This window comes from Mustela nivalis, assembly GCF_964662115.1.
Source record: "Mustela nivalis genome assembly, chromosome: 3".
Lineage (NCBI taxonomy): Eukaryota > Metazoa > Chordata > Mammalia > Carnivora > Mustelidae > Mustela > Mustela nivalis.
In genome coordinates, this window is record NC_139022.1 from 23,375,033 (window position 1) to 23,398,728 (window position 23,696).

At 42.1% G+C, this 23,696-nt stretch overlaps 1 protein-coding gene across 1 annotated transcript in view; it reads left to right on the forward strand.

Moving 5' to 3' along the window:
• The window catches only part of LOC309861977 (conserved oligomeric Golgi complex subunit 2-like), a gene marked incomplete at its 3' end in the record, with an annotated part of 623,083 nt that extends 604,652 nt beyond the window's left edge, over positions 1-18,431 (forward strand). Inside the window, exons 2-5 of the mRNA XM_082725235.1 lie at positions 7,637-7,798; positions 8,957-9,019; positions 11,251-11,331; positions 18,300-18,431. Of these exons, the coding sequence (XP_082581361.1) occupies positions 7,742-7,798; positions 8,957-9,019; positions 11,251-11,331; positions 18,300-18,431 (333 nt within the window). The 5' untranslated portion in view covers positions 7,637-7,741. The remainder of the gene's footprint in view (positions 1-7,636; positions 7,799-8,956; positions 9,020-11,250; positions 11,332-18,299) is intronic.
• Between the last annotated feature and the right edge of the window lie 5,265 nt (positions 18,432-23,696).

Sequence of the window (23,696 nt, forward strand, 5' to 3'; positions counted from 1 at the left end):
CCTGGAATAAATCCTACATGACCCTGGTGTATAATTTTTTAATATAGTGTTTGCTTTTATTTGCTAATTTTTGTTGAAGATTTTTGTGTCTGTGTTCATGAGAGATACTAGTTTGTAGTTTCTTTTCTTGTAGTATTGGTTTTGGTGTCAGGGTAATAATGATCTCCTAGAATGATTTAGGAATGATTTAGGAAGTACTCCTTCTAGTTTTACTTTCTGGAAGAGATTTTAGAGAATTGTGTAGTATTCCATAAATGTTTGGTTGAATTTACAGTGATTGGGATTGTTAGCAGTAGCCCTCCCTTCTTTCATCTGATATTAGTAATTTATGTCTTCTACCTTTTTTTCTTTGTTTGACTGGCTAAGGGTTTGTCTGTTTTATTGATGTTTTCAAAGAAACAGACTTGGGGTTTATTGATTTAAAAAAAAATTCCTGGTTTTAATTACATTGATTTCTGCTCTAATTTTTATTCTTTTCTACTTCCTTTAGGGTTTTTTTTAATGATTTTATTTGACACAGAGAGAGTCAGTGAGAGAGGGAATACAGGCAGGAGGAATGGGAGATGGAGAAGCAGCCTCCCTGAGCAGGAAGGACCCTAGGACCATGTCCTGAGCCAAAGGCAGATGATTAACCAACTGAACCACCCAGGAGCCCCTCCTTACTTTAGATTTGATTTTGTTGTTGTTGCCTAAAATGGAAGCTTAGATTATTGACTTTAATCCTTTTTTTTCTAATATTTGCATTCAGTACTGTATTTTCCCTTTAAGCAGCATTCCACACATTTTGCTACATTGTATTTTGTTGAGACTGGTCTCCTGTCATTTAGAAGTGTGTCATTTAATCTCCATGTATTTTGGACTTCTTCAACTATCTTCTGTTACTGATTTTTAATTCCATTGCGGTCTGAGAACATACTTGGTATAATTTTTATTTTTAAAAATGTGTTGTGTTTTGTGGCCCAGAATTATTCTGTCTTGATGAGTGTTCCATATGAGCTTAAGAAGAATGTGTGTTGCACTATTACTGGGCGAAATAGTCTGTGTACATCTGTTGTACGGTAATTGATGGTGGTGTTAAGTGTGCCATGTCTGGACTGAATCCTTGTTGCCCTGCTGCTGGATCGGCCCATTAATGATGGAGAAGTGTTGAAGTCACCAGCTGTGATAATGGAGTTGTTTATTTCTCCCTGCAGTTCTGCTAGGTTGTGTCTCACCTGTGTTGATCAGGCACACATACCTTAAGGATAATTGTGTCTTCTTGGTCAGTCGATTTCTTTATCATTATGTAATGCTGCTCTTTATGCCTGATAATTTTCCTTCTCTGAAATCTGCTTTGTCTGAAATTCATGTAGCTACGCCATTGTTCCTGTGATTAGTGTTACTTTGGATTGTTTTTAATGTATCCTAGCATTTAGCTACATTAGTTGATATTTAAGTTGTTTCATTTTTCATCAAAATATAATTCACAAAGCATAATAGTTGCCATTTTAAAGTGTACTCTTCTCTGGTTTTTAGTATATTTACTGTGTATATGGTACATACGTCACTTCTGTCTAATTCCAGAATGCTTCAATCACCCGAAAAATAAACCTCTTACTTCCAATTCTCCCCTCCCCTTATTCCCTGGCAATCATGAATCTACTTTTTGTTTTTATGGATTTGCCTTTTCTGGAACATCTCATATCAGTGGAATTGTATAACACGTGACCTTTTGTGTCTGGCTTCCTTTAACCTGAGAGTAGAATGTTTTCAGACTTCACTCGTGTTGTAGCATGTAACAGTTTATTCCTTTTTATGGTTGTGTAAGAGGCTCTTCCACATTTTATGTATCCATTCATCAGTTGATGGACGTTGTGTATATACTCTTTTCGCTGTTACGAGCAGCGCTGCTGTACACATTCATGTACAGGTTGTGGCAGGAACATCTGTTGTCAGTTCTGTCGGTGTCATACCCCTAGACGTAGAACTGCTGGGTAATTGTACGTGTGTAACTTCTTGAGGAGCTACCGAGCTGTTTACTGCCTTAGCCACACTGTTTTACATTCTCACCGACAATACAGGAGGGTTCCAGCTTCTCCGCCTTCTTGCCAGCACTTTTCTTCTTCTTCTTTTTTCTTTTTCTTTTTCTTATTTTACCATAGTTGTCCTAGTGGGTGTGACGTGGCATCTGCATGTGCTTTTGATTTGCATTTCCCCAATGACTAAGGATGTCGAACATCCCGACATGTGCTCTTGACCGTCTGTGTATCATCTTTGGAGAAATGTCTATTCAAAAGTCTTTGGCTTGTTTTTAAATTAGGTTATTTGTCTTTTTGTTGTTGAGTTCTAAGAGTATATTTGCATATACTGGTTATTAGACCCTTGTCAGACAAATGATTTGCAGATACTCTCTCCCATTCTGTGGGTTGTCTTTTCACATTCTCCGTAGTGTCCTTTGACACACGAAAGTTTTTATTTTGATCAAGTTCAGCTTATCTAATATTTCTTATTGCTTTGTGTATCATGTCTAAGAAAGCTTTTCCCGATCCAAAGTCATACAGATTTTCACCTGTTTTCTCTGAGTGTTACAGTTTTGACTCTTACATTTAAATCTTTGATCCATTTTGAGTTATATTTTTGTGTATGTGTGACGTTGCTGTTCCAAGTTCATTCCTTTGCATGTAGATATTCACTTGTCCCAGTAGTAGGCACTCGAAAAGACTGTTCCCCCCCCCCCATTAAATGGTCTTGGCATCCTTGTGAAAAATCAGTTGACCATAAATGTATGGGTTGTAAATACTTTCTTTTTGAATACTTGGGGAATCTACACTATAAAGTAAAACCATTTCTAAAGTAGTAAAACCATTCTTGGTTAAGTGAAATGGGTCTCTATTATGGCACTGTGAGTTTGGGTTTGCTTTTCACAGCAAACGCTGCCTAACCCAGTATTCACAGATGTTCCGAGTTATTTAGTCATGTGTTATGCAACTTTTGTTTATCTGAGAACAAATGCATAAATGGTAAGTTGAGTACTAATATTACCTAATAGCATTTGTTCACTGAGGCTAAGTTATATGATTTACTTATTTATTTATTTATTTAAGATTTTATTTGAGAGTGAGAGAGTGCAGGAGCAGGAGGAAGGGACAGAGGGAGAAGCAGGCTCCTTGCTCAGCAGAGCGCCTGATGTGGAACTCAAACCCAAGAGACTGGGATCATGACCTGAGCCAAAGGCAGATGCTTAACCACATAGGCACCCCAGTTATACAATTTAGAATGCCATCATGAAGTTCAAGAACTTCAACAATGTGTAACTGAGGCAGGGAAAGTGATCGACCTAAAGGTATACAGTTGATGAGTAGGATGGCAAGGATTATGAACCGAGACCCCCTCCCGTGATGTACTACATAACTATGATGTAAGGTCTGAAATTGTCTCCGGAGAGAAAGGTCCAGGCTAATTTGGTCACCAGTGTAAGGAGCAGGTGGCTTTCTGTAGATGACTGTGAAATTACGGTTTTAAATGAAGTCCTTCTCTCTGACACTAGCAGGGTCAGTCTTTGGTTGATTAACTAAAAAAGTCAGTTTAAACAAGTACTCTTAGGGAATGGTACATACAGTTTTTAGCATTTTATTTGGAAAAAATATGTACATTTATTCTCCATTGAAACAGTGCCAGGTCTTTTCTCTGGAAACTGGCCTGCAGATTAGATTTCTGAGTTATCACAGCACTTGGGTCGCTCAATACCATTCCTACCTTCGGTTCAGGTCATGACCTCGGGGTCCTGGGATGGAGTCCCACATTGGGCTCCCTGTTCAGCAGGGAATCTCCTCCCATTGCCCCTTTCCCTGCTCATACTGTCTGTCTGTGTCTCAAATAAATAAAAAGAATCTTTAAAAAAAGCTTTCTATGTTGTCTTTTTTTGCATTCAGTTTCAGTTTCTTTAACTGAATTGAGTGAGAATCCTGTGATCACTCCCTCCCTGCCAGGTACTTGGTCATCTCACCCATACCTAACTTAACAAAAATTTTCTTATTGATTTCTTTGTATCAAATCTTTCCAAAGTAGCTGTGTTGGTTTTCAAAAGAACAGTGATTTTTTTTGCAGTCATATTTTGTTGGTTTACATATTGTTTAATGAAAAGTAAGTGTAGGTGTCCTTAACTAGTTTGAGAATCATCACATTTGATTCTTGCTGACTAAACAGGTCATGGAGTAGCAGAGTCACAGGGGAATTAGATAGTAATTTATTGCCTCTAAGCATATAAGCCTACCAGGGTATCACAGTATTGTAAAGGGGAAACACAGGATAGCTAATCCTGTGAGACCAATACTTGGAAATAGGTTATGAAAGATTTGGAACATCTGTTCAATGGGACACTCAGCATGCACATAAAATATTAATAGAAATGTATGTGTTTTATGTAAAGACATTCAAGTTATATTTTTAGATGGGAAATTTTTTTTAATAGAATGGGTTTTTAGTTTTTATTTTTTTATTCTTTTTTTAAGATTTTATTTATTTATTTGACAGAGAGAGAGAGAGAGAGGTCACAAGGAGGCAGAGAGACAGGCAGAGAGAGGGGGGAAAGTAGGCTCCCGGCTGAGCAGAGAGCCTGATGTGAGGCTTGATCTCAGGACCCTGAGATATGACCTTAGCCGAAGGCAGAGGCTTAACCCACTGAGCCACCCAGGTGCCCCTAGATGGGAAATAGTTTAGAAGAGCATGAATATTTGTGTGTGTGTGTGTGTGTGTGTGTGTGTGTGTGTACACATATGTGTGTGTACACACATACATAGAGAAGGTCTGGGGTTTCCATTCAAGATGGTGGCATAGGAGGATCTTGAACTCATCTCTTCTATGAAATACACACTGAATCTATAGCTCCATATGGAAAAATTTCCTGTGGAAAAAACCCTACAACTAGCTGAGTGACTCCTACACATTAGGTGAGTAAGGAAAAAAAACCTATGTTGAAGTAAGAATCAGTCTTGCCATAAACCCCACCCCTGGTACAGCGACCTGGGATTGGGAGGGTACTCAAAACCCCAGGCTTCTCCCTGAGGAGCAAAGGGTTTGAGCCCCACTTCTGGCACCCCAACTTCCAAGACGTACATCTAAGAGACAAGACCCCAAAACATCCAGCTTTGAAAGCCATCAGAGCTTGCACCTATGAGACCCACAAGGCTATAGCAAACTGAGAAACAGTTCTTAAAGCAGTCCTGCGAGTAGACTGACCCACCCTGGAACTCAGCACAGAAGCAGCAGACTGAAATGGGATCAGATTTCTGTGAAAGAGGCTCATTTGCTTATCTTAAAGCCCTGAGGGGCAGGCATCTAATTTAACGTGGATCTGGGAGCCTAGTAAGGTATTCTCCAAAGATGGAGCTGATGGGTACCATCTTTGCGCTGTCCCTCTACCTCACTTCTGCTTTCTGGTATCTCCTGGAAAGGAGCTTGAATGCTCGTATGATGCCCCGAGGTTTGCAGTTGCTACCCAGGTATACCTCTAGATCACCTGGCTCTAGCGGCTAGCAAGACTCACACTCACGGTAGTGAGTATCACAGTATTTACAACAACCAAGACTTGGAAATAACTAAAGTGTCCACCAATGGGGTGAATGGATAAAGACAATGTGTGTGTATACGATGGAATATTAACCATAAAAAGAAGGAAGTCTTGCCATTTGCAACAACATGGATGGACCTTGAGGATATTGTGCTGAGTGAAATAAGTCAGACAGAGAAAGAGAAATACTGTATGATCTCCCTCACATGTGGAATCTAAAAAACAAAACAAAATGAAGTCATAGAGAACAGATTGGTGGTTGCCAGAGGCGAGGTTGTAGAGGAAAAAGATGAAGGGGTCCAGTGGTATAAACTTCCAGTTAATAAGATAAGCCTTGGGGATGTAATGTACATCATAGTGACTGTAGTAAATAATACTGTGTATTATTGTATATTAATTTTATTATTTTTTATTAGAAATATGTATTATTAGCCCCAGGGTTACAGGTCTGTGAATTGTCAGGCTTACACACTTCCCAGCACTCACCGTAGTACATACCTTCCCCAATGTCCACAACCCCACAACCCTCTCCCTGCACCCCTCCCCCCAGCAACCCTCAGTTTGTTTTGTGAGATTAAGAGTCTCTTATGGTTTGTCTCCCTCCCAATCCAATATTTTTTTTTTAAGATTTAATTTATTTATTGGACAGACAGAAATCAAAAGTAGGCAGAGAGGTAGGCAGAGAGAGAGGAGGAAGCAGGATCCCCGTTGAGCAGAGAGCCCGATGTGGCCTCGATTCCAGGACCCTGTGATCATGACCTGAGCTGAAGGCAGAGGCTTTAACCCACTGAGCTACCCAGGTGCCCCCCTCCGAATCCAATCTTGTTTCATTTTTCCTTCCCTACCCCCACACCCCCCACTTTGCCTCTCAAATTCCTCATATCAGGGAGATTGTATGATAATTGTCTTTCTCTGATTATTTCACTCAGCATACCCTCTAGTTCCATCCACGTCATTGCACATGGCAAGATTTCATTTCTTTTGATGGCTGCATAGTATATTATATATATATATATTTTTTTTTAAGATTTTATTTATTTATTTGACAGAGATCACAAGTAGGAAGAGAGGCAGGCAGAGAGAGAGGAGGAAACAGGCTCCCTGCTGAGGAGAGACCTGATGTGGGGCTCGATCCAAGGTCCCTGGAATCATGACCTGAGCCGAAGGCAGAGGCCTTAACTCACTGAGCTACCCAGGTGCCGTATATTATTATATATTTAAAGTTGCTAAAGCTTAATAGTTCTTAGCACAAGAAAAAAATGTGTATGTTTGGTGATGGATTTTAACTAGTCTTAGGGTGATCATTTCACAACAGATAAAAATATGGAATTTTCATGTTGTACGCCTGAAACTAACATGTGTCCATTATATGACAGTTTCTTTAAAAAGTAATTGATATTTTGTTTTTTTAAAAATTATTTATTTATTAGACAGAGATCACAATTAGGCAGAGAGGCAGGCAGAGAGAGAGACAGGGAAGCAGGCTCCCTGCTGAGCAGAAAGCCCAATGTGGGCTTGAACCCATAACCACTGAACCAGCCAGGCACCCCAAAAGTAATTTATATTTTAAAGAGAAAGACTATGGCACCTGGGTGGCTCAGTCAGTTAAGCGTCTGCCTTCGGTTGAGATCTTGATTTCAGGGTCTTGGAATGAACCCTGGCATCAGGCTCCCAGCTCAGCAGAGAGACAGCTTCTCCCTCTGCCCCTCCTCCCACTTGTTCTCTCTGTCTCTCTCTCTCAAATAAATAAAATCTTAAAAAAAAAAAAGTAAAGAGACCAAAACAAAGTCTGGAAGGATGTGAATCGCTGTGTTAAAATTAAGAAGAAAAAGCTGTTTCTATTTTGAGAAGAGCCTCTTTGAAATGTATAATTAAAAGAAATAAAATGCCTGTAGAGTTAGGCAACAGGAGAGAATGGTCTTGGTGAGGGGCCCCCTTTCCCATAATCTTAGGAAGTGAGCAGACCCCCTGATGTCCTGTGTGTGTTCCCCTGCAGTAATACAGCCTCTTATTCTTTCTCTGATCTTATTTTTCTATGTAAAATGTGGTATCAGTGCAATCATTTTTTCTTTCTGGTTTGATTTTCAGGAAGATTTCGACGTCGATCACTTTGTGTCTGACTGTAGGAAGCGTGTCCAGCTGGAGGAACTAAGAGGAGATCTGGAACTCTACTATAAACTTCTTAAAATAGCCATGGTCGAGATCATCAACAAGGATTATGCAGATTTTGTCAACCTTTCCACAAACTTGGTAAACCTGAAATTCACAAGTCCTACACACACACACACACACACACACACACACACACACACACACACTTTCTCTCTCCTTCATATTTATTAAAAGGGCAGAGTTTTTAGAAACCTTTCAGTTGATTACCCCACCAACCCCACCAGAAACTTGAAGAAATTACCAATTTCATTAATAAAAGAACTAAACTTTTTGGAATACATTTTTTTGTTTTAGTTTTTATTCATTTAAGGTTGCTCTAGTTTGATTGTTTCAAATTCATTAGTCAACAGTGAAAAGTAAAGGATAATAATACCCAAGAGGTTGTTTTATTAGTTGCTAAGTGATTACCCTGAAGTCTTCCTTGATTTAGACTAATTTGTAGGAGCAAATGTCCACCACTCTTACAATGTTTAATTTACTCCCAGGTATATCTGTTAGCCAGAGCTAGGTTGAGGGAACATTGGCCAATATTGATATTTAAAAAGTTTGGTTTTATAAAAATATAAGAATGATTTGCAGTGAGCTTATCAATTGTTTGTAAAAGCCATTTAGAAATGTTGAATTTTGTTACTTGGCAGAAAAGTCTCCTTGTTGATGCTTCATTTTGTTTTAAATCTGTTTGTCCAGAGAAGCACAGAAAGTTGCAGCTCCATGGGAATTTCAAGAAGCATTAAAATTAATGATGCACATTTGCTTTTGGGAAATATACCACTAAGATAAATATCCCAATAGGATTAAAAACCTAGAAAATTTTACTTCTGTTTAATTTCTATTTTTCTCAAGGCTTATAATAATGTTTAAGAGAGACATAGCCCGTCAGACTTTCACATCAGCTGGCTGAGTATCATCAATTACAGACAGAGAACTGTTCACCTTCTGTGAAAATTTTTCACATTCATTTAAAATGTCATCTAAAGGCAAATTGTTCTTAAGGAAGCTTTCGTTTCTCCTGACTTCCCTTATTTTTATAGTTTCATGTATTTCAACAGATTTTTTTCATATTCTATGAACAACATTAATGCCCAAATAACACTTCTGTTGTTTAGCTAGTTATGTAGCAAAATACAGTTGTGCCAAAAAAATAACTTAAATCTGGTACTGCTTTGATCGTTAAATAGATACGTCACTATTACTCCTTATCGTGATGTGTTTGTGCCAACCTGGTTTTGCCTTTAGGTTGGCATGGACAAAGCCCTCAATCAACTTTCTGTGCCTTTGGGACAGTTACAAGAAGTTCTGGTAAGTCCCCAATTAATGAAAACAGTCTGCTGTGATGCCTGTTGTCCTCGTTGGCTTTTCTCTAAGAATTCTTTTCATCTGTTAGTTTGGTGGTACTGGTGGTTGTATTTTAATGGTTCATGATTATAATATTCACCTTCAGAAGAGTTGTAAATGATTTTGTTTTTGCATATGCTAAAAACCTAAAAAAACATGTTCGATTTGAAGAAGACATATTCTCAGAGTAGACAACCTTAAAATGTCAGGGGAGAGGAAGCATATTTCCAAATTCAACTTATTAATGCCACTTTGGTCATATGTAAGTGGTTTCTAACTTACGAATGACTTGTATTTTAACAGTTTGTAATCTTGTAAATATCCCCCCCCACCCCACGTAATCTACGTGTGGTTAGGTTCCTGGGCTGATCTACAAAAACTGTGTAATCCCTAATGGAACTGAAGGATAATATAAATAAAATGTAATACTTAATAAATGTTACATTTGCATGTTCTCTCAGAAAAATCTCTGTTGTGGGAATGGGACTCCCCACCTCTAAGCCATTGGGAATAGGAACTCCACCTGGGTGAACAGTGGAGGGGCAGTTGTGGCATCACTTCTTACAGAAAACTGTGCTGCCCTGTCTCCCCTCCCGCCCCCCCCCCCCCGTCTGTGTCTGGTGCCCTGACTTACGGCCTCTGTCCATTTTGATGCCCTGTCGTAAACTTGTCATAAACGACACCATCCTTCCTTGTGTGTCTCCTCTAGCTTGAGTGGCCTCTTACGTCCCTCCCCTAAGACAGTGCCTGCATCCTAGAGAGAATATAAGGAGAACATAATTTAAGGGAAGACACAGTACATGATTAGAACCAAGAGAAATGCGGAGTGATGGAAATATCAGTACTGAGAAGCCTAGGGGAGGGGCAGGCAGGAAAGAGTTTGTGAAACAGGTAAAAATCTTGAGTTGTGCCTTGAGGTAGCCAATACTTTCCATGGTTTATGTCTCATTTGAATTTTACAAAATCTTGTTAAAGATACTTTTCCTTGGAATGGAAGGAATTTTCATGGTCCGCTGTTGGATTCCACACCAGCCGCTGTGGGGCTCTCCCACTGCCTCCTTGGTGTGCCTCTTCCTCCCAGGGCCTCATAGTGGTGTTGTTTCCCAAGCCTAGCCTTCCTTTGGCCTCCCACTCTTCTCTCGAACCCCCTCCCTGGAGGCAGATTTGCTCTACTCACACAGGCTCCTGTCCCGCCTCACCCCCTGCCATCACCGTATCCCCTCCCTTTTCCATGGCCTGTTTTTATGGCCACTTTGGTCCTGCTCAGCCACAGGCCTGACCTGCTTTTCTGGTCCCAACTCTGAAGCTGTTCTGTGAGATTCTCAGACCACTGAGGGATACGACTATATCTGTCTTCATTGCATCCCTGTAGGCTGCCACAATACTGACGTCCAGGAGGTGTTTCATAATGTTGATGGAGTGAATTAATTCACCTTCCTGTGGAATTTTTGTGATATGCCTACTTCATTCTAGTTGTTTCTTTTAACCTTTGTTTTGGCCCTAATTCCTAATTATCTCTTTATTCATTAGCTTCTGGACATGTTTCTCTACCTCTGTGCTCTGCCTTTTTCTGGTCTTCTGTTCTTCATTCTTGATTCCTGGTATTTCCATACCCACATTTCATCATCATGCATCAGTGCTTTGACATTCTTTCGTTCTCCAAAATATGCAGAATCTAAAGACTTCATCTCAGTGAAGTTGGCCCTCCATTCCTATTTCTGCTTCTCTCCAGAAGGAAGCCTGCAGTGCACATGGCTGTGTGCCTGTCTGACCCTGCCCCTGAGTGTGTGTGCACTTACATCTGCTCCCCATCCCCTCCCCACCTCGGCAGCTGTGTACACATGGCTTTCAGAGTCCGATTCGAGCCCCGTCGCATTTCCAGACTCTCCTGTACTTTGCTTCATATTATCTGTTCTCCATTCTAAGCCCCCTCATCCCCATAACTTTCACTGTATATGTCATTCTTCTTTTGGCCATGCGACCCTGCCTTCGTGTCATTATGCCCCCAGGTCATGAGTCCCCTCAACAGTAACTGTATCTGGTATATCATGTTTTTTTTTTTTTTTTTTTTTGGTCAATATCTGCATAGTACAGGTGCACAGGTATTAATTTCTGTGGAATTGAATGAGATGTAGGAAATTGATAATGTGACAAAACAATGTCTGTAATACATTTTCTTTATTATTCTTTTAAAGAGTCTCAGGTCATCAGTCAGTGAAGGAATTCGGGCAGTAGATGAACGAATGTGTAAACAAGAGGACATAAGGAAGAAAAAGGTACCCTCCAGTAGATTTCTTTTTTTTTTTTTTAAAGATTTTATTTATTTATTTGACAGAGAGAAATCACAAGTAGATGGAGAGGCAGGCAGAGAGAGAGAGAGAGGGAAACAGGCTCTCCGCTGAGCAGAGAGCTTGATGTGGGACTCGATCCCAGGACCCTGAGACCATGACCTGAGCCGAAGGCAGTGGCTTAACCCACTGAGCCACTCAGGCGCCCCCTCCAGTAGATTTCTTATGCTGCATGCCAGTTGAAGCCCTCTCCTCTTGTCTCCGTGAACTTGTCAGCACTATTCAGCTTTTTTCTTTTTTTTTTTAAATTTAGCTTTTTTTCAAAGCTCTCACGCATGTGCATTTTATGCATTATGTCACGTTATCTACCTGAAATAAGAAGACAGAATTTCAGAGGTACCCACACGATCTCAAGTCACCCACTTTTTCCAGAACAAGAAACAGTGATAACTGTTGTCGGTGCAGCGCTTGACAGTTAACGACTGTATAAATTGTCAGTGGCCCTGTAAAGAAAATAGGCCTATATTAGAGACTAGGGGAGAAGTGGGCTTTCCAAAGCAAACTCAGGATTCTGCCGTAGGTTTGCTGTTATTTTCTGATCCTGTGTTCTTTATGTTCTGGTGTTCACTTTAATTTTTTCAATTCCCGTAGTTAGCATGCGGTGTTGGCTTAGTTTCAGGTGTGTGAGACAGGCAACGGCTCTGTACATCTGAGGGCTCACCCCGGGAGTGTGCCCCTTAGTGCTATCTCCAGTTCCAAGTGTCCCCGATATCATTCATGATCATAACGATGTAGGGGCACCAGCGGGCATTGGGTGTCTGGGCTTCTGACTCTCGCCTGCTGCTCTGTACAATGTTTTCTATGTGTATTATTAGCATATTTGTTAAAATCTCAGTGGGGAGAAGCCTGTTTGAGGGACAGGCTTCTGTTTAATTCGCCTCTGGATCTCCTCACAGCTTTTGTCCAAAGAATGCTTGTCGTGCGCTTCCAGACAAAACAGTAAGCTTTGTGAGAGCAGGGTGTATTTCTTGCTTTATTTTCTCGTGCCCCCCCCACCCCCCGTCAGAATGAATATCGAGCTCCCAGGGGTGTTCATTATTATTATTATTTATTGAATGGATGACTTTGTATTTTTTTGTTCTTTAAGGATGAGAGTTTTCAAAATGTCCCTCAACCTCTTTGATAATATTTGTAGTGTAAAAGGTCTTTAATGATTTGGTGCTTGGGCATATAGGTATATGCACATGTAAACTGAGAGGGCCAGTACAATCAGAAGCCAAAGTTAAAACATGAATAAAGGGCCATAAGAAAACAAATGGAGGGGCGCCTGGTGGCTCAGTTGGTTAAACGTCCGACTCTTGATTTTGGCTCAGGTCATGATCTCAGGATCATGAGATTGAGCCCCGCATTGAGCTCTGTGCTCAGCAGGATGTCTGCTCGAGATTCTCTCTCTCCCTCTGCCCTCCCCTGCACGCGCACATGCAGTCTCTCTCTCTCTCAAATAAACAAATCTTTTTTAAAAAAATAGGAAAGAAATGCCCATAGAAAGATTCAGGATGGGAAAAAAAAAGAAATAAGAGTATAGAATATGAGAAAGCAAAGTCTAGGGTTTTTTTTTTTCCTCTATAAACTTGCAATAGAATATGGAAGTATGCTTATTCTAGAACTAAGATTTGCATTCTTGAGAATTCTGAGTTTCATAGAAATATTCAAAATATAGCATGCCCTATATATTTGAAGCTAACTTTTGGTCTTATATTTTCCTGCATTTAGCATGGGAAATAAAGATGATTAAGAGTAAAGATGGTGACGTTTTTTGTTTGCTTAATTTTTATTTTTATAGATGTGTGTGTTGAGGCTTATACAAGTTATTTGATCAGTGGAAAAGATTGAAAAAATCTTAAATTCACAAAGTTCGAAAGAAACCTCTGCACTAGAAGCAAGCAGGTAAGCATTTTTTTTAACTAAGTAGCACATAAATTAATACTTCACATTCAATCTAATTAGGCGGGGATGGCTTAGTTAGAATTCATTTCTGAACAAGAAGAAAATCCAGGTTTGTGGCTAGAATGTAGCTCCAAGAGAGTGGAGAGCATGAAATGGTGAAATCTATAACACGTTCCTATAAACGCTTTGGTTATAGACCACAGTTCCAACACGTCATTATGCTTGCAGTGTAAAAGTATATTTGGAATCACCTTCCCTGAGGACTAGCAAAGTCCGGTTGATCTTTAAGGCATATCTACCATTCATCTTGGTTTTTCTCCATCTCATTTTTTTTCCTAGACATGCCCAGAGTATTACCATTGATGTATTTTGCACCAGCATTATATTATTATGAAACAGTATAGGACATATCCAGTTGAAATTTACAAACAGGAAAGGAAAAACTTATGAAATAGGAAAAAAGATGATGGCTCTCTTTGTTATACTGTGATTGTCTTGTTCCCTTCCTGGTGTGAATTTTTAATCAGCCAGGGTAGATGAGTGACTCAGAAAATGAGTAGTTAGGTCCTGTCAGCACTGTGAGACGCACAGTGGTGCAGTGGGAGTAGCCGGGGCTGGTCCTACACATACCAGCTGGGCTGCCTGCGTCAAGGTCGCCTGGTGCCCTGAGTGCTCTGTTGTGTGACGCTAACAGTCCCTCCCCTTGCAGGCGGAGTTAGGTTTCTAAATTTTAGGAATTAAGGTTTTAGATTTGGAAGGAACTTGAGAGACCATATGCTCCACATGTCTCATGATGGAGATTAAGAACGGACACATCCCAAAGGAAGCGATTCTCTGGTCCTAGGTCTCTGTCTCCTTTCACATCAAGGCATTCAACTAAGTGGTCAGCCTCCACTGTGCTTGTGTCTCTAGCCCGTTGCACTCGTGCTTCTGCCCCGTTCGTCCACACTTAGCAGACAGTCTGCACACGGCCCTTCTGCAGCCCGTGTGTCTCCAGTGGCTCTGCTTCACTGCGGCCCTTGGCAGTGCCTGCAGCCCCTCCAGCCATGTCCACGTTCGGCCCTTGGGGAACTGGCCCTCCAGTGTTCTTCCCGTCTTTGCTGTTGCTGCTGTGCTCATCGGATAGAAACACCTCAGTGAGCTCTGTGTCTACAATCCTGTCCCTTTGCAACACTGTCCTTGATAAACAGACATTGTGCGCTTTCTTGCTCAGAATTACCTTGGAGGACTTTTTTCTCCAGAAGAGCAGCTCTGAGCTCTAGAGTCAGGAAAGCCAGAGCAGCGTCAGCGCACAGTAAATCCATCATGCTCTGCCAGGCCCAGAAATGCCGAGAAAAGGATAAATAGGAAATGCGCATGGGATCAGTCAGTAGAGGTTGGGATTAGGCTTCGGCACTGTTTCTGCCAAGCACTTGCCTTCCCTCCACACCAGTTCTGATGCTCTGGGACGGGGCACACCATTGCAGGTCTCCAGAGATTTTGGGTTTTCTTACAGTGTGTTTCCTCACTACCTGACTGCCCATCCTCAGATGTGGGATGCCTCATAGAGCCCAGCAGGGGCTTTGGGGCCTTTGTTGTGTGTTTTTTTTTTTCTTTCACTGTTCGACTTCCTTTTGAATGGGGTTGACGCTTTCTAATGTGGGGGGCAAGAGGGAAGTGTATCCAGTCCACTTGATGGCAGATGCACTGTGAGTGATTTCTCACCAGCTCCCGGAGCACCGAGCTTGCTCTTTCTGCCGTTGGGTAAATTTAAACTTGGAGTCCGCTGCTCTGAGCGATTTCCCAGGTTGCTGCTAGGCGGTCAGTTTTAGCTGATTGAGGAGACAGCAGTAGTTGGTACTGGGGAGGTACTTGGGAGGGAGAATGAGGCAGGCAGAGAAGAAGAGGGGGCTTCGGGTATGAACGGTAGGACAGGGCAAGAGAGAGGAGGGGGTTAGAGAATGGGAGAAGAAGGGAGAAGAAGGGCACGAATGGGAGAGCCCGAGGAACGTGGAGGAATCATGCAGTTGTACCCACACTGACCTAAAATAGCTCCATCCCCTTGCCTGGGCCCTGTGGCCTGGGCCAGGCTGCGTCAGTGGCTTCTACAACCTCCCCGCTCCTCACCCCTTGCACTGGGGCCTGCTGCACAGACAGTTTGTCATAAAAATTGATGGCGTTCAGGTGCAGGTGCCTGAGCGCTGTAAGGCATGTGGGGCGGTGGGGGTGGCAGGTTTTTAACTTTGGGAATTACATTTCTCTAATTGTCTCTACTAGCCCTCTCTGGACTAGACAGATTTTGGAGAGAATTGCCACAGAATTTAACCAGTTACACTTTCATGCTGTTCAGAGCAAAGGCATGCCTCTTCTGGACAAAGTAAGACCAGCAAGTGTTGGTTTCGATTTTCAATTTGCTGTTTGCGAATTTCCTGAATGATTTTGGTTTGACTTAGCATTGCCCCTGATAATTGCTACTCTACAGGATTTTGAAGCTAGCTTTGAATTTTTTTTTTTTCAGTGTCTCCTGCTTGGGACCCTGCTTCCATTATGTCACACTAGATAGATTTTGTGTAAAGACACAAGCGTAGTCTCCAAACTATGCAAGTAAAATTAATTCTGAATTTCATGTAACTTGACACATCATATGATGTAGTCAGAGTTCATTTATCCAAAGCCCTTGACTGGGTTTAAATGCACGTTTGTCAGATTTACTCCGTAGCTTAAGAGGCAAATAACTTTTTGTCATTCCGTAATTGTCTAAACTTCACTTTGATGAAGCCGACTTACTTTCAAAGAAATCATAGGGAGGGCACGCCTCAGTGGCTCAGTCAGTTAAGCCACTGCCTCTGGCTTAGGTCATGATCCCAGGGTCCTGGGATTGAGTCCCACCTTGGGCTCCTTGCTTGGCAGGAAGCCTGCTTCTCTTTCTGCCTGTGTCTCCTTGTGTGCTTGTGCTCTCTCTCGACAAATAAATAAATAAAACCTTTAAAAAAAAAAAGAAAGAAAGCAATCATGGGGAGAAGAGATTCATTGTTATTCTCTAGGAAATGTTGGGATTTTAATCTTACATATATTCTGGTAGAATTAGAGGCTCGCTTTATATATATAACACATATGTATATAAATTATACACATATATTTGAGCTTTCTAAAACTGTGGTACCTGGACCTTCTTTCCTGGTCTCTCTGTTCTTGCAGCGTATAGCCCACATTAAGGCCATGCTGCAGCAGTCCCTGGGAGGCCTGCTGCTAGAAGGGCTTCAGACTTCCAATGTGGACATCATACGGCACTGCCTCCAGACTTACGCTACAATTGACAAGACACGGGATGCAGAGGCGTTAGTCGGTCAAGTACTGGTGAAACCATACATGGATGAGGTTTGTGCCCCCATGCACCTCATTCCACAAACACAGAGCATCTAATCTGGCTTCGTTTCTTGAATGGGTGCGAGAGAGCTCAGGGCTCTTCCTTGAAGATGCTCTTAGTTCCTGCTCTTCTGGTTGTAAGAAAAGGTTGGTCCCGCTTGGTGCCCATCAGCATGGCAGGAATCAGGCATGCGCTCTGGTCTCTTCCAGTGATGCCATAACTCAGGGATCATCTTAATTTAGTAGGGGTGAGGGACTTGCCTAGAAAGAAGGTACGGATCAGAACATTTTCAGGTCAATTTCCATTTCCATAAGTTATACGTTAATGAAGTTGCCGAAAAGCGTGACCCCACCAAGGCGCCCGTGCCCACTGGAGGAGCTGGAAGACAGCTCTGTGTGCAGGGAAAGTCTGTGAGGGGAAGCGTATTCGCAGAATTGATGTGGCCTAAGTCTTGAAGACCATGGGGGAGTTTGCCAGGCTAGGAAGGTGGGAGGGAGGGAATATTCAAAGATAAAGGGCTTTGAAGGGCGAGTTAGCGGGGTAGTACCTTAAGTCCAGAACTTGGTTACCCAGTGTTCTTGACCTATAAGGATACAGTAAAATACAGGGAGTCAGTGTATCCTGCCTCTGAGCGGCCGGAGTATGGGCTGCACCATGTGAGGCCGCCAGCAATCAGCAGCTTCCAACTTAGAGAGCGTCGGTTTCATCTAGTTCAAGCTGACAGAAGTCATGAATCCAGTCTCAGCATTTGAGGGCTTTCTTCCAGTCACCTGCCAGTGCGAGTGTTCTTTCTGTCTGGTAAGTATAAAGCTACCCACCATGATTTCAGGATGAAAGGCTTCCAGTTTTAAAACGAGACAGTATCCCAGTGATAGAAGTGAAATTGAAGGATTAATTTCAGTAATCTTCTCAGCTTCATTAAGACTACTAAAAGTAAATGATCTGTCAGTTCTTTGTATGTATCCTATTATAGTTCATAGCTCTCTCTGTGGGGGTGAAAAAGATCACATTATTCTTTGTCACTAAATGAAAATATTTTAGTTATTTAATTTATGCCCTTTTCATTGAACTGAATCTAATATGCTAAATTAGGGAAGTACTTTACGTTTCCGTGTCATTAAATGAACTGTGGCCACGTTTGCATTTTAAGTTTGTATGCTTGTCATTCACCTCCTGCAACTCAGCCTCACCAAAAAAAATTAAATACTAAAGCAAAATAAGATGTGTTTTCTTCCATCACTTTCCATCTCAGCCCTTTCCCTGTTCTGGAGACGGTAGAGGATAAGGCCAGGGTGAAGATGATACAGAGCTGTTGTCTGCAGATACAGTATTTTGCTTTTAAGCTCAGAAGGGAAGCAGATGAGTGTGTGTGATGTTTTAGCTTCAGGCCAGTCTCTGTCCCTCAGCCTCTGTGTCCCCTAGGGTTGGAGTAGTATTCCCAAATCCCGGGACCTAGATTTTTATGCCATTGTTACTTACCTCCTGTTTAGAAAGCATACTGAGTGGGGAGGAGGAAGGACGAAGTGCATTTTTAAGGTTTACACGATTCTTTTCTCTGTAGTGTATAGTTCATACTTCTCTTTTAGGTGCTTTAAAAACAAACAAAAACACAAACAAACAAACAAATAAATAAATAAAAATAAAACACTCTTCCTTCTGCTAGGTGATTGTAGAGCAGATCGTTGAGTCTCATCCAGACGGCCTGAAGATCATGTATGCTAATAAGCTCCTGGAGTTTGTTCCTCACCACTGCCACCTTCTTCGAGAGGTCACAAGAGGAGCCATCTCAAGGTGACGTAAAATGCTGTGTATGCACCTGAGCTCAGTTTAGTGACCACCTGTCACCTCCTCATGTGCCGCTGATCCCTGGCTGTCCTGTCTGACCTGGGAACGTGGGAACGTGTGCTCTTCCCTATTTGTTACCAGTGCTGTGAGGCAGGTGTCACTTGCCTGGGTTTACAGGGAAGGGAATGAAGAGTGGGGATGAATCTCAATGGTGACATTTGTGTGACTCCAGAGCCTCTGCTTTTCTCTTGTCTATACTGTCTCCTTAACCAGGCTCAAAATCAAAATTGGTTTCCTTCCATTATTGTGATGTCATCATCGGTCTAGAAATACCAATTCATTTTAATTCAACATGTTTTATACTGATGGCAATTAAAGTCATGAACGGTTTTCCCTCCCTCTCTTATTTCATTTCCATGGCTTTCCAGTTCTGTTTCATGAATATCCCATTACCTTCCACCATCTCCGTCATCCCAGTCCAGACCTTTGTTGCCTTTTGTTCGAGGGTAGCAGGCTCTCCCCACCTGGTCTCCCAGCTCCACCTGTCCCTCTTCATTGCAGCCCTCAGCTGTCCCACCTGCCCAGAGCTCTTCAGCCTTCCTGAGTCGCTCGTGGCTTCTCATCGCCCACAAAAGAGCATCCAGTCTTCCTGGTGTAACCTGTGACCGTTGGTGCTTGAGTCCTAGTGTTTCTCCGCTGTAGAACTTTCTACTGTGGAACTTTCCCCCATACCACTATGGTTCCTGGCCAGACAGGAGCACTTGACCTTCCCTAACAAACCTGGTACAGAAGATCCCTGACTTCACCTTGGTTCAGTTTATGGTTATTTTGGCTTTTTATAATAGTGCAGAAGTGATATGCATTTAGTTTGGATCTTTTTCCAGGCTGGAGATCTACAGTAGGGTCCTCTTTTGTAATGCTGGGCAGGGGCAGCGAGCACAGCCCCCAGGCAAACCACGTGATCACGAGGGTCAGCAACCAACACACTTGAACCGTCCTGTTCTGGCTTTCAGTGCAGTGTTCAGTAAGTTACATGAGATACCAGACACTTTATTGTGAAATAGGCTCTGTGTTAGAGGATTTTGCCCAACTGTGCAATACTGTAAGTGTTCTCAAGACATTTAAGTTTGGCGGGGCTAAGCTCTGATGTTCAGTCGCTTAGGTGTTTTCCATGCATTTTCAACTAAAGAGATTTCCAGCTGAACAATGGGTTTATTAGAAGCCGAGGCCGTCATAAGCCGAGGAACATCTGTCTATACTGTGCGCCTCTGTGTTTTCCTTCATTGCTTCCTGTCTTTGTCTTTCTGTTGTCTTTCTGTTGATCTGTCACTCCACATGAAGCTCCAGTCAAATACAACTTCTTTTTTTTTAGGTTATTTATTTATTTACTTATTAGAGAAAGCATAAGCAGAGGGGGAGGCAAAGAGTGAAGCAGGCTCCCCACTGAGCAGGGAGCCCGATGTGGGACTCAATCCCAGGACCCTGAGATCATGGCCTGAGCCACCCAAGCGCCCCCAGGCTATGGTTATTTCAAGAAAAAGTCCTATTTGTGAATTCTTCATCTAGTGAAGATGAATTAAAATCAGAAAGTCAACTCTGCCACCTTTAAAAACCCAGGAACAGAAAAAAATTCCACGAGCAGGTATAACCCTATCCACAATAAATCACTTTCAATCCAGTCCTGAAAACTAATACAGAGTAGGAAGAAAGCATTACAGAAAAATTTTGTTTTCATTAATCAAGCTGGAAAATAACGGGCCTTACATGAATGCCCTTTAGGAAGACAGTTCTTATAGTTTTATGTTGATAGAAACTCACATTACATTCGAAATGCATGTTAAAACCATGACTGTAGGGCGCCTGGGTGGCTCAGTGGGTTAAGCCACTGCCTTCGGCTCAGGTCATGATCTCAGGGTCCTGGGATCGAGTCCCGCATCGGGCTCTCTGCTCAGCAGGGAGCCTGCTTCCTCCTCTCTCTATCTCTGCCTGCCTCTCTGCCTACTCGTGATCTCTGTCTGTCAAATAAATAAATAAAATCTTTAAAAAAAAAAAAAAACCATGACTGTAGATTAACTACCACTTTCAGTCGTCAGAAGATGAAAAATGGTCAAGAGTCACCCAAACTGAATCCTGGTTCCTCCTGGAAAATGTGTTCCTAAATATTTCCCCCCTGAACTACTGTGCTCTTTCTGTATCTTACATAGCAGACACTGTGATGCACAAACACATCCAGAAGGCCTTTGAGGGCTGACAGCCTGCTGGAACAATGAGGAATTCACCTGGGTTTCTGCCTTTCTGCCGGGCCCAGAAAGTTCTGGGTAACCCAGGTGACGTGTCATGAGAATACATGTGTAGCTCACACCATATGTATTATCTCCTCAGGGTAGACACCAAAATCCATGTTCATATATGAAAATCCGAGATGCGTACAGAAATCAAGAGTGATTCTGTCATCTTGAAAGAAAAACACACTGTTGCGCTGCCACATGCCTCGTTTCTCCTTGAGTGACTGCAGGAAGTAGCGATTGCAGTCAGAAATCTCAGAAAGAAAAATTAGAGTAAGGGCAACACCTGAAGTTTATTCCTGAAAATACTTGGAGAACGACTGTGACCAATAAACCAGGGCTTAGTTCATGAGACTATGTCAATGAGCTTATACCATCCCATGTCCTGGTCAAACCCTCATGTCTGGGAGATGGAGGGACGTCTTCATCTTCCAGAGCTACTATTAGGGAAAAAGGTGGAGACCATACTGACTGAGTCCCTACTTCAGCAGGAGAGCCAAAAACACCTTGCCCCTCCATAATCCCAAATGAAAATAAACATCTCGGGGCGCCTGGGTGGTTTAAGCTTCTGCCTTTGGCTGGGATCGAGCCCCACGTCGGGCTCTTTGCTCAGCGGGGAGCCCACTTCCCTCCTTTTCTCTCTGCCTGCCTCTCTGCCTACTTGTAATCTCTGTCTGTCAAATAAATAAAATAAATAAAATCTTTAAAAAAGAAAAGAAAAGAAACATCTCATTTTACTAGTGTTCAGCAGTGACTATGCAGGAGAAATTATTATTATTTTATTATTAGATGATATATTATTATTATTATTATTATTGTACTATACTGTTAACCTTTTGAATTCGGACACCTAAAATTTTTAATAAAATATGAAGGCCTTTTTTTTTTAAAGATTTTATTTATTTGAAAGACAGAGATCACAAGTATGCAGAGAGGCAGGCAGAGAGGGGGAAGCAGGCTCCCCACTGAACAGAGAATCCGATGCAGGACTTGATCCCAGGACCCTGGGATCATGACCTGGGCTGAAGGCAATAGGCTTTAGCCCACTGAGCCACCCAGGCGCCCCATGAAGGCTTTTTTTGTTTTTTTGTTTTTTTTTAAGATTTTACCTATTTATTTGACAGAGAGATCACAAGTAGGCAGAGAGGCAGGCAGAGAGAGAGAGAGAGGAGGAAGCAGGCTCCCCGCTGAGCAGAGAGCCCGACATGGGACTTGATCCCAGGACCCTGAGATCATGACCTGAGCCGAAGGTAGCGGCTTAACCCACTGAGCCACCCAGGTGCCCCATGAAGGCTTTTTTTAAAGAACAAAACTTCAGACTATATCTTTATCCTATCAGTTCCCACTACAACTGGCTTCTGTCTTGGCCAACATTTAGCCATTCAGATAAAGTCCGTATTTAGTGCTTCGTGTGTATGCATGTGTAAAATAAGCGGACAGTCATAAATCTTTAAGATTGTGTATAATAACCGTGAAATAAGGATTCTTGATACACAAGGTTTCGTCTGGGGAAAACAGCTGGAGAACAGTATGCAGTTTTCAAATGACGAAGGGGAAATACGCATTTGGTTATGAGAAAGGGAAGGAGAACAAGACCAAATATTAATAAAAGGGAAAAAAGCTTTTTCTGCCATCTTTCCGTGCCGCAGTAACAGTGTGAACAAATGTCCCACAGATGCCCTCAAGAACATTAACACTGCTGAAAGGGGGGGCGAAGGCCAGGCTCTTAGGAGGCTCTGCACCAAAGTCATCGTCCCGTTTCCTCACTGTGATGACGAAGCATGAGTACATTGGCAAATTTGAAATTATTGATGACCACAGAGCTGGGAAAACTGCTGTGAACCTCACGGGCAAGTTAAACAAGTGTGGCATGACCAGCCCTAGACTTGTATAACTGAAAGATCTAGAAAAGTGGCAGAAGATTTCCATCCCCTCAGTTTGGTTTCACTGCATGGAAAAATTCTTCTGGCATCATGCACCATGAAGAAGGAAGAATCCAGGCAGGAGGGAAAATCCTGGGATTCCTTTTTCCTAGAAATATAATATACATGGCACGTGAAATGCCTCAATGGGGAAAAAAAAAAAGGAAAATAAATTACAGTCAACTAATGTTTGACAAGACTGCCAAACAATTCAATGGGGGTAAGAACAGTATTTTACTCCCAAGCAGCCACATGCAAATAATGAAACAGGAGTCCTGCCTCACACCATACAGAGAAAATAACCCCAAATGCATCAAAGACATAAGTGTAAGCATTAAAATGATAAAGTTCGGGATGCCTCGGTAGCTCAGTTGGTTGGACGGCTGCCTTCTGCTCAGGTCATGATCCCAGAGTTCCCGGATTGAGTCCTGCATCAGGCTCCAAGCTCCACAGAGCTTGCCTCTCCCTCTGACCTTCTCCTCGCTCATGCTCTCTCTCATTGTCTCTTTCTCAAATAAATAAAATCTTTTAAAAAATAAAAATAAAGTAAAATGATAAAGTTTTCAGAAGAAAACACAAAGGTAAATGTTAATGGTCTTGAATCTAACAACGGCTCCTCAGCCAAACACCAAAGTACAAGCAACTTAAAAAAAATAATAAACAAATAAATGGGACTCAACCAAAATATTCCAGTTTTGTGCTTCCAAGGACCCCATTGACAAAGTCAAAAGACAAGCCACTAAATGGGAGAAAATATTTGCAGGTCATATATAAGGAACATGCATTCAGACTGTGTGAAGAATTCTTACAACTCAAATAAAAAGACAACCAAGTTAAGAAATGAGCAAAGAGGGGCGCCTGGGTGGCTCAGCGGGTTAAGCTGCTGCCTTCCGCTCAGGTCTTGAACTCAGAGTCCTGGGATCGAGCCCCGTGCTTTCTGCTCAGCAGGGAGCCTGCTTCTTCCTCTCTCTCTGCCTGCCTCTCTGCCTGCTTGTGATCTCTCTCAATAAATCTCTCTCAAATAAATAAATAAAATCTCTTAAAAAATGAGCAAAGAACTTGAATATA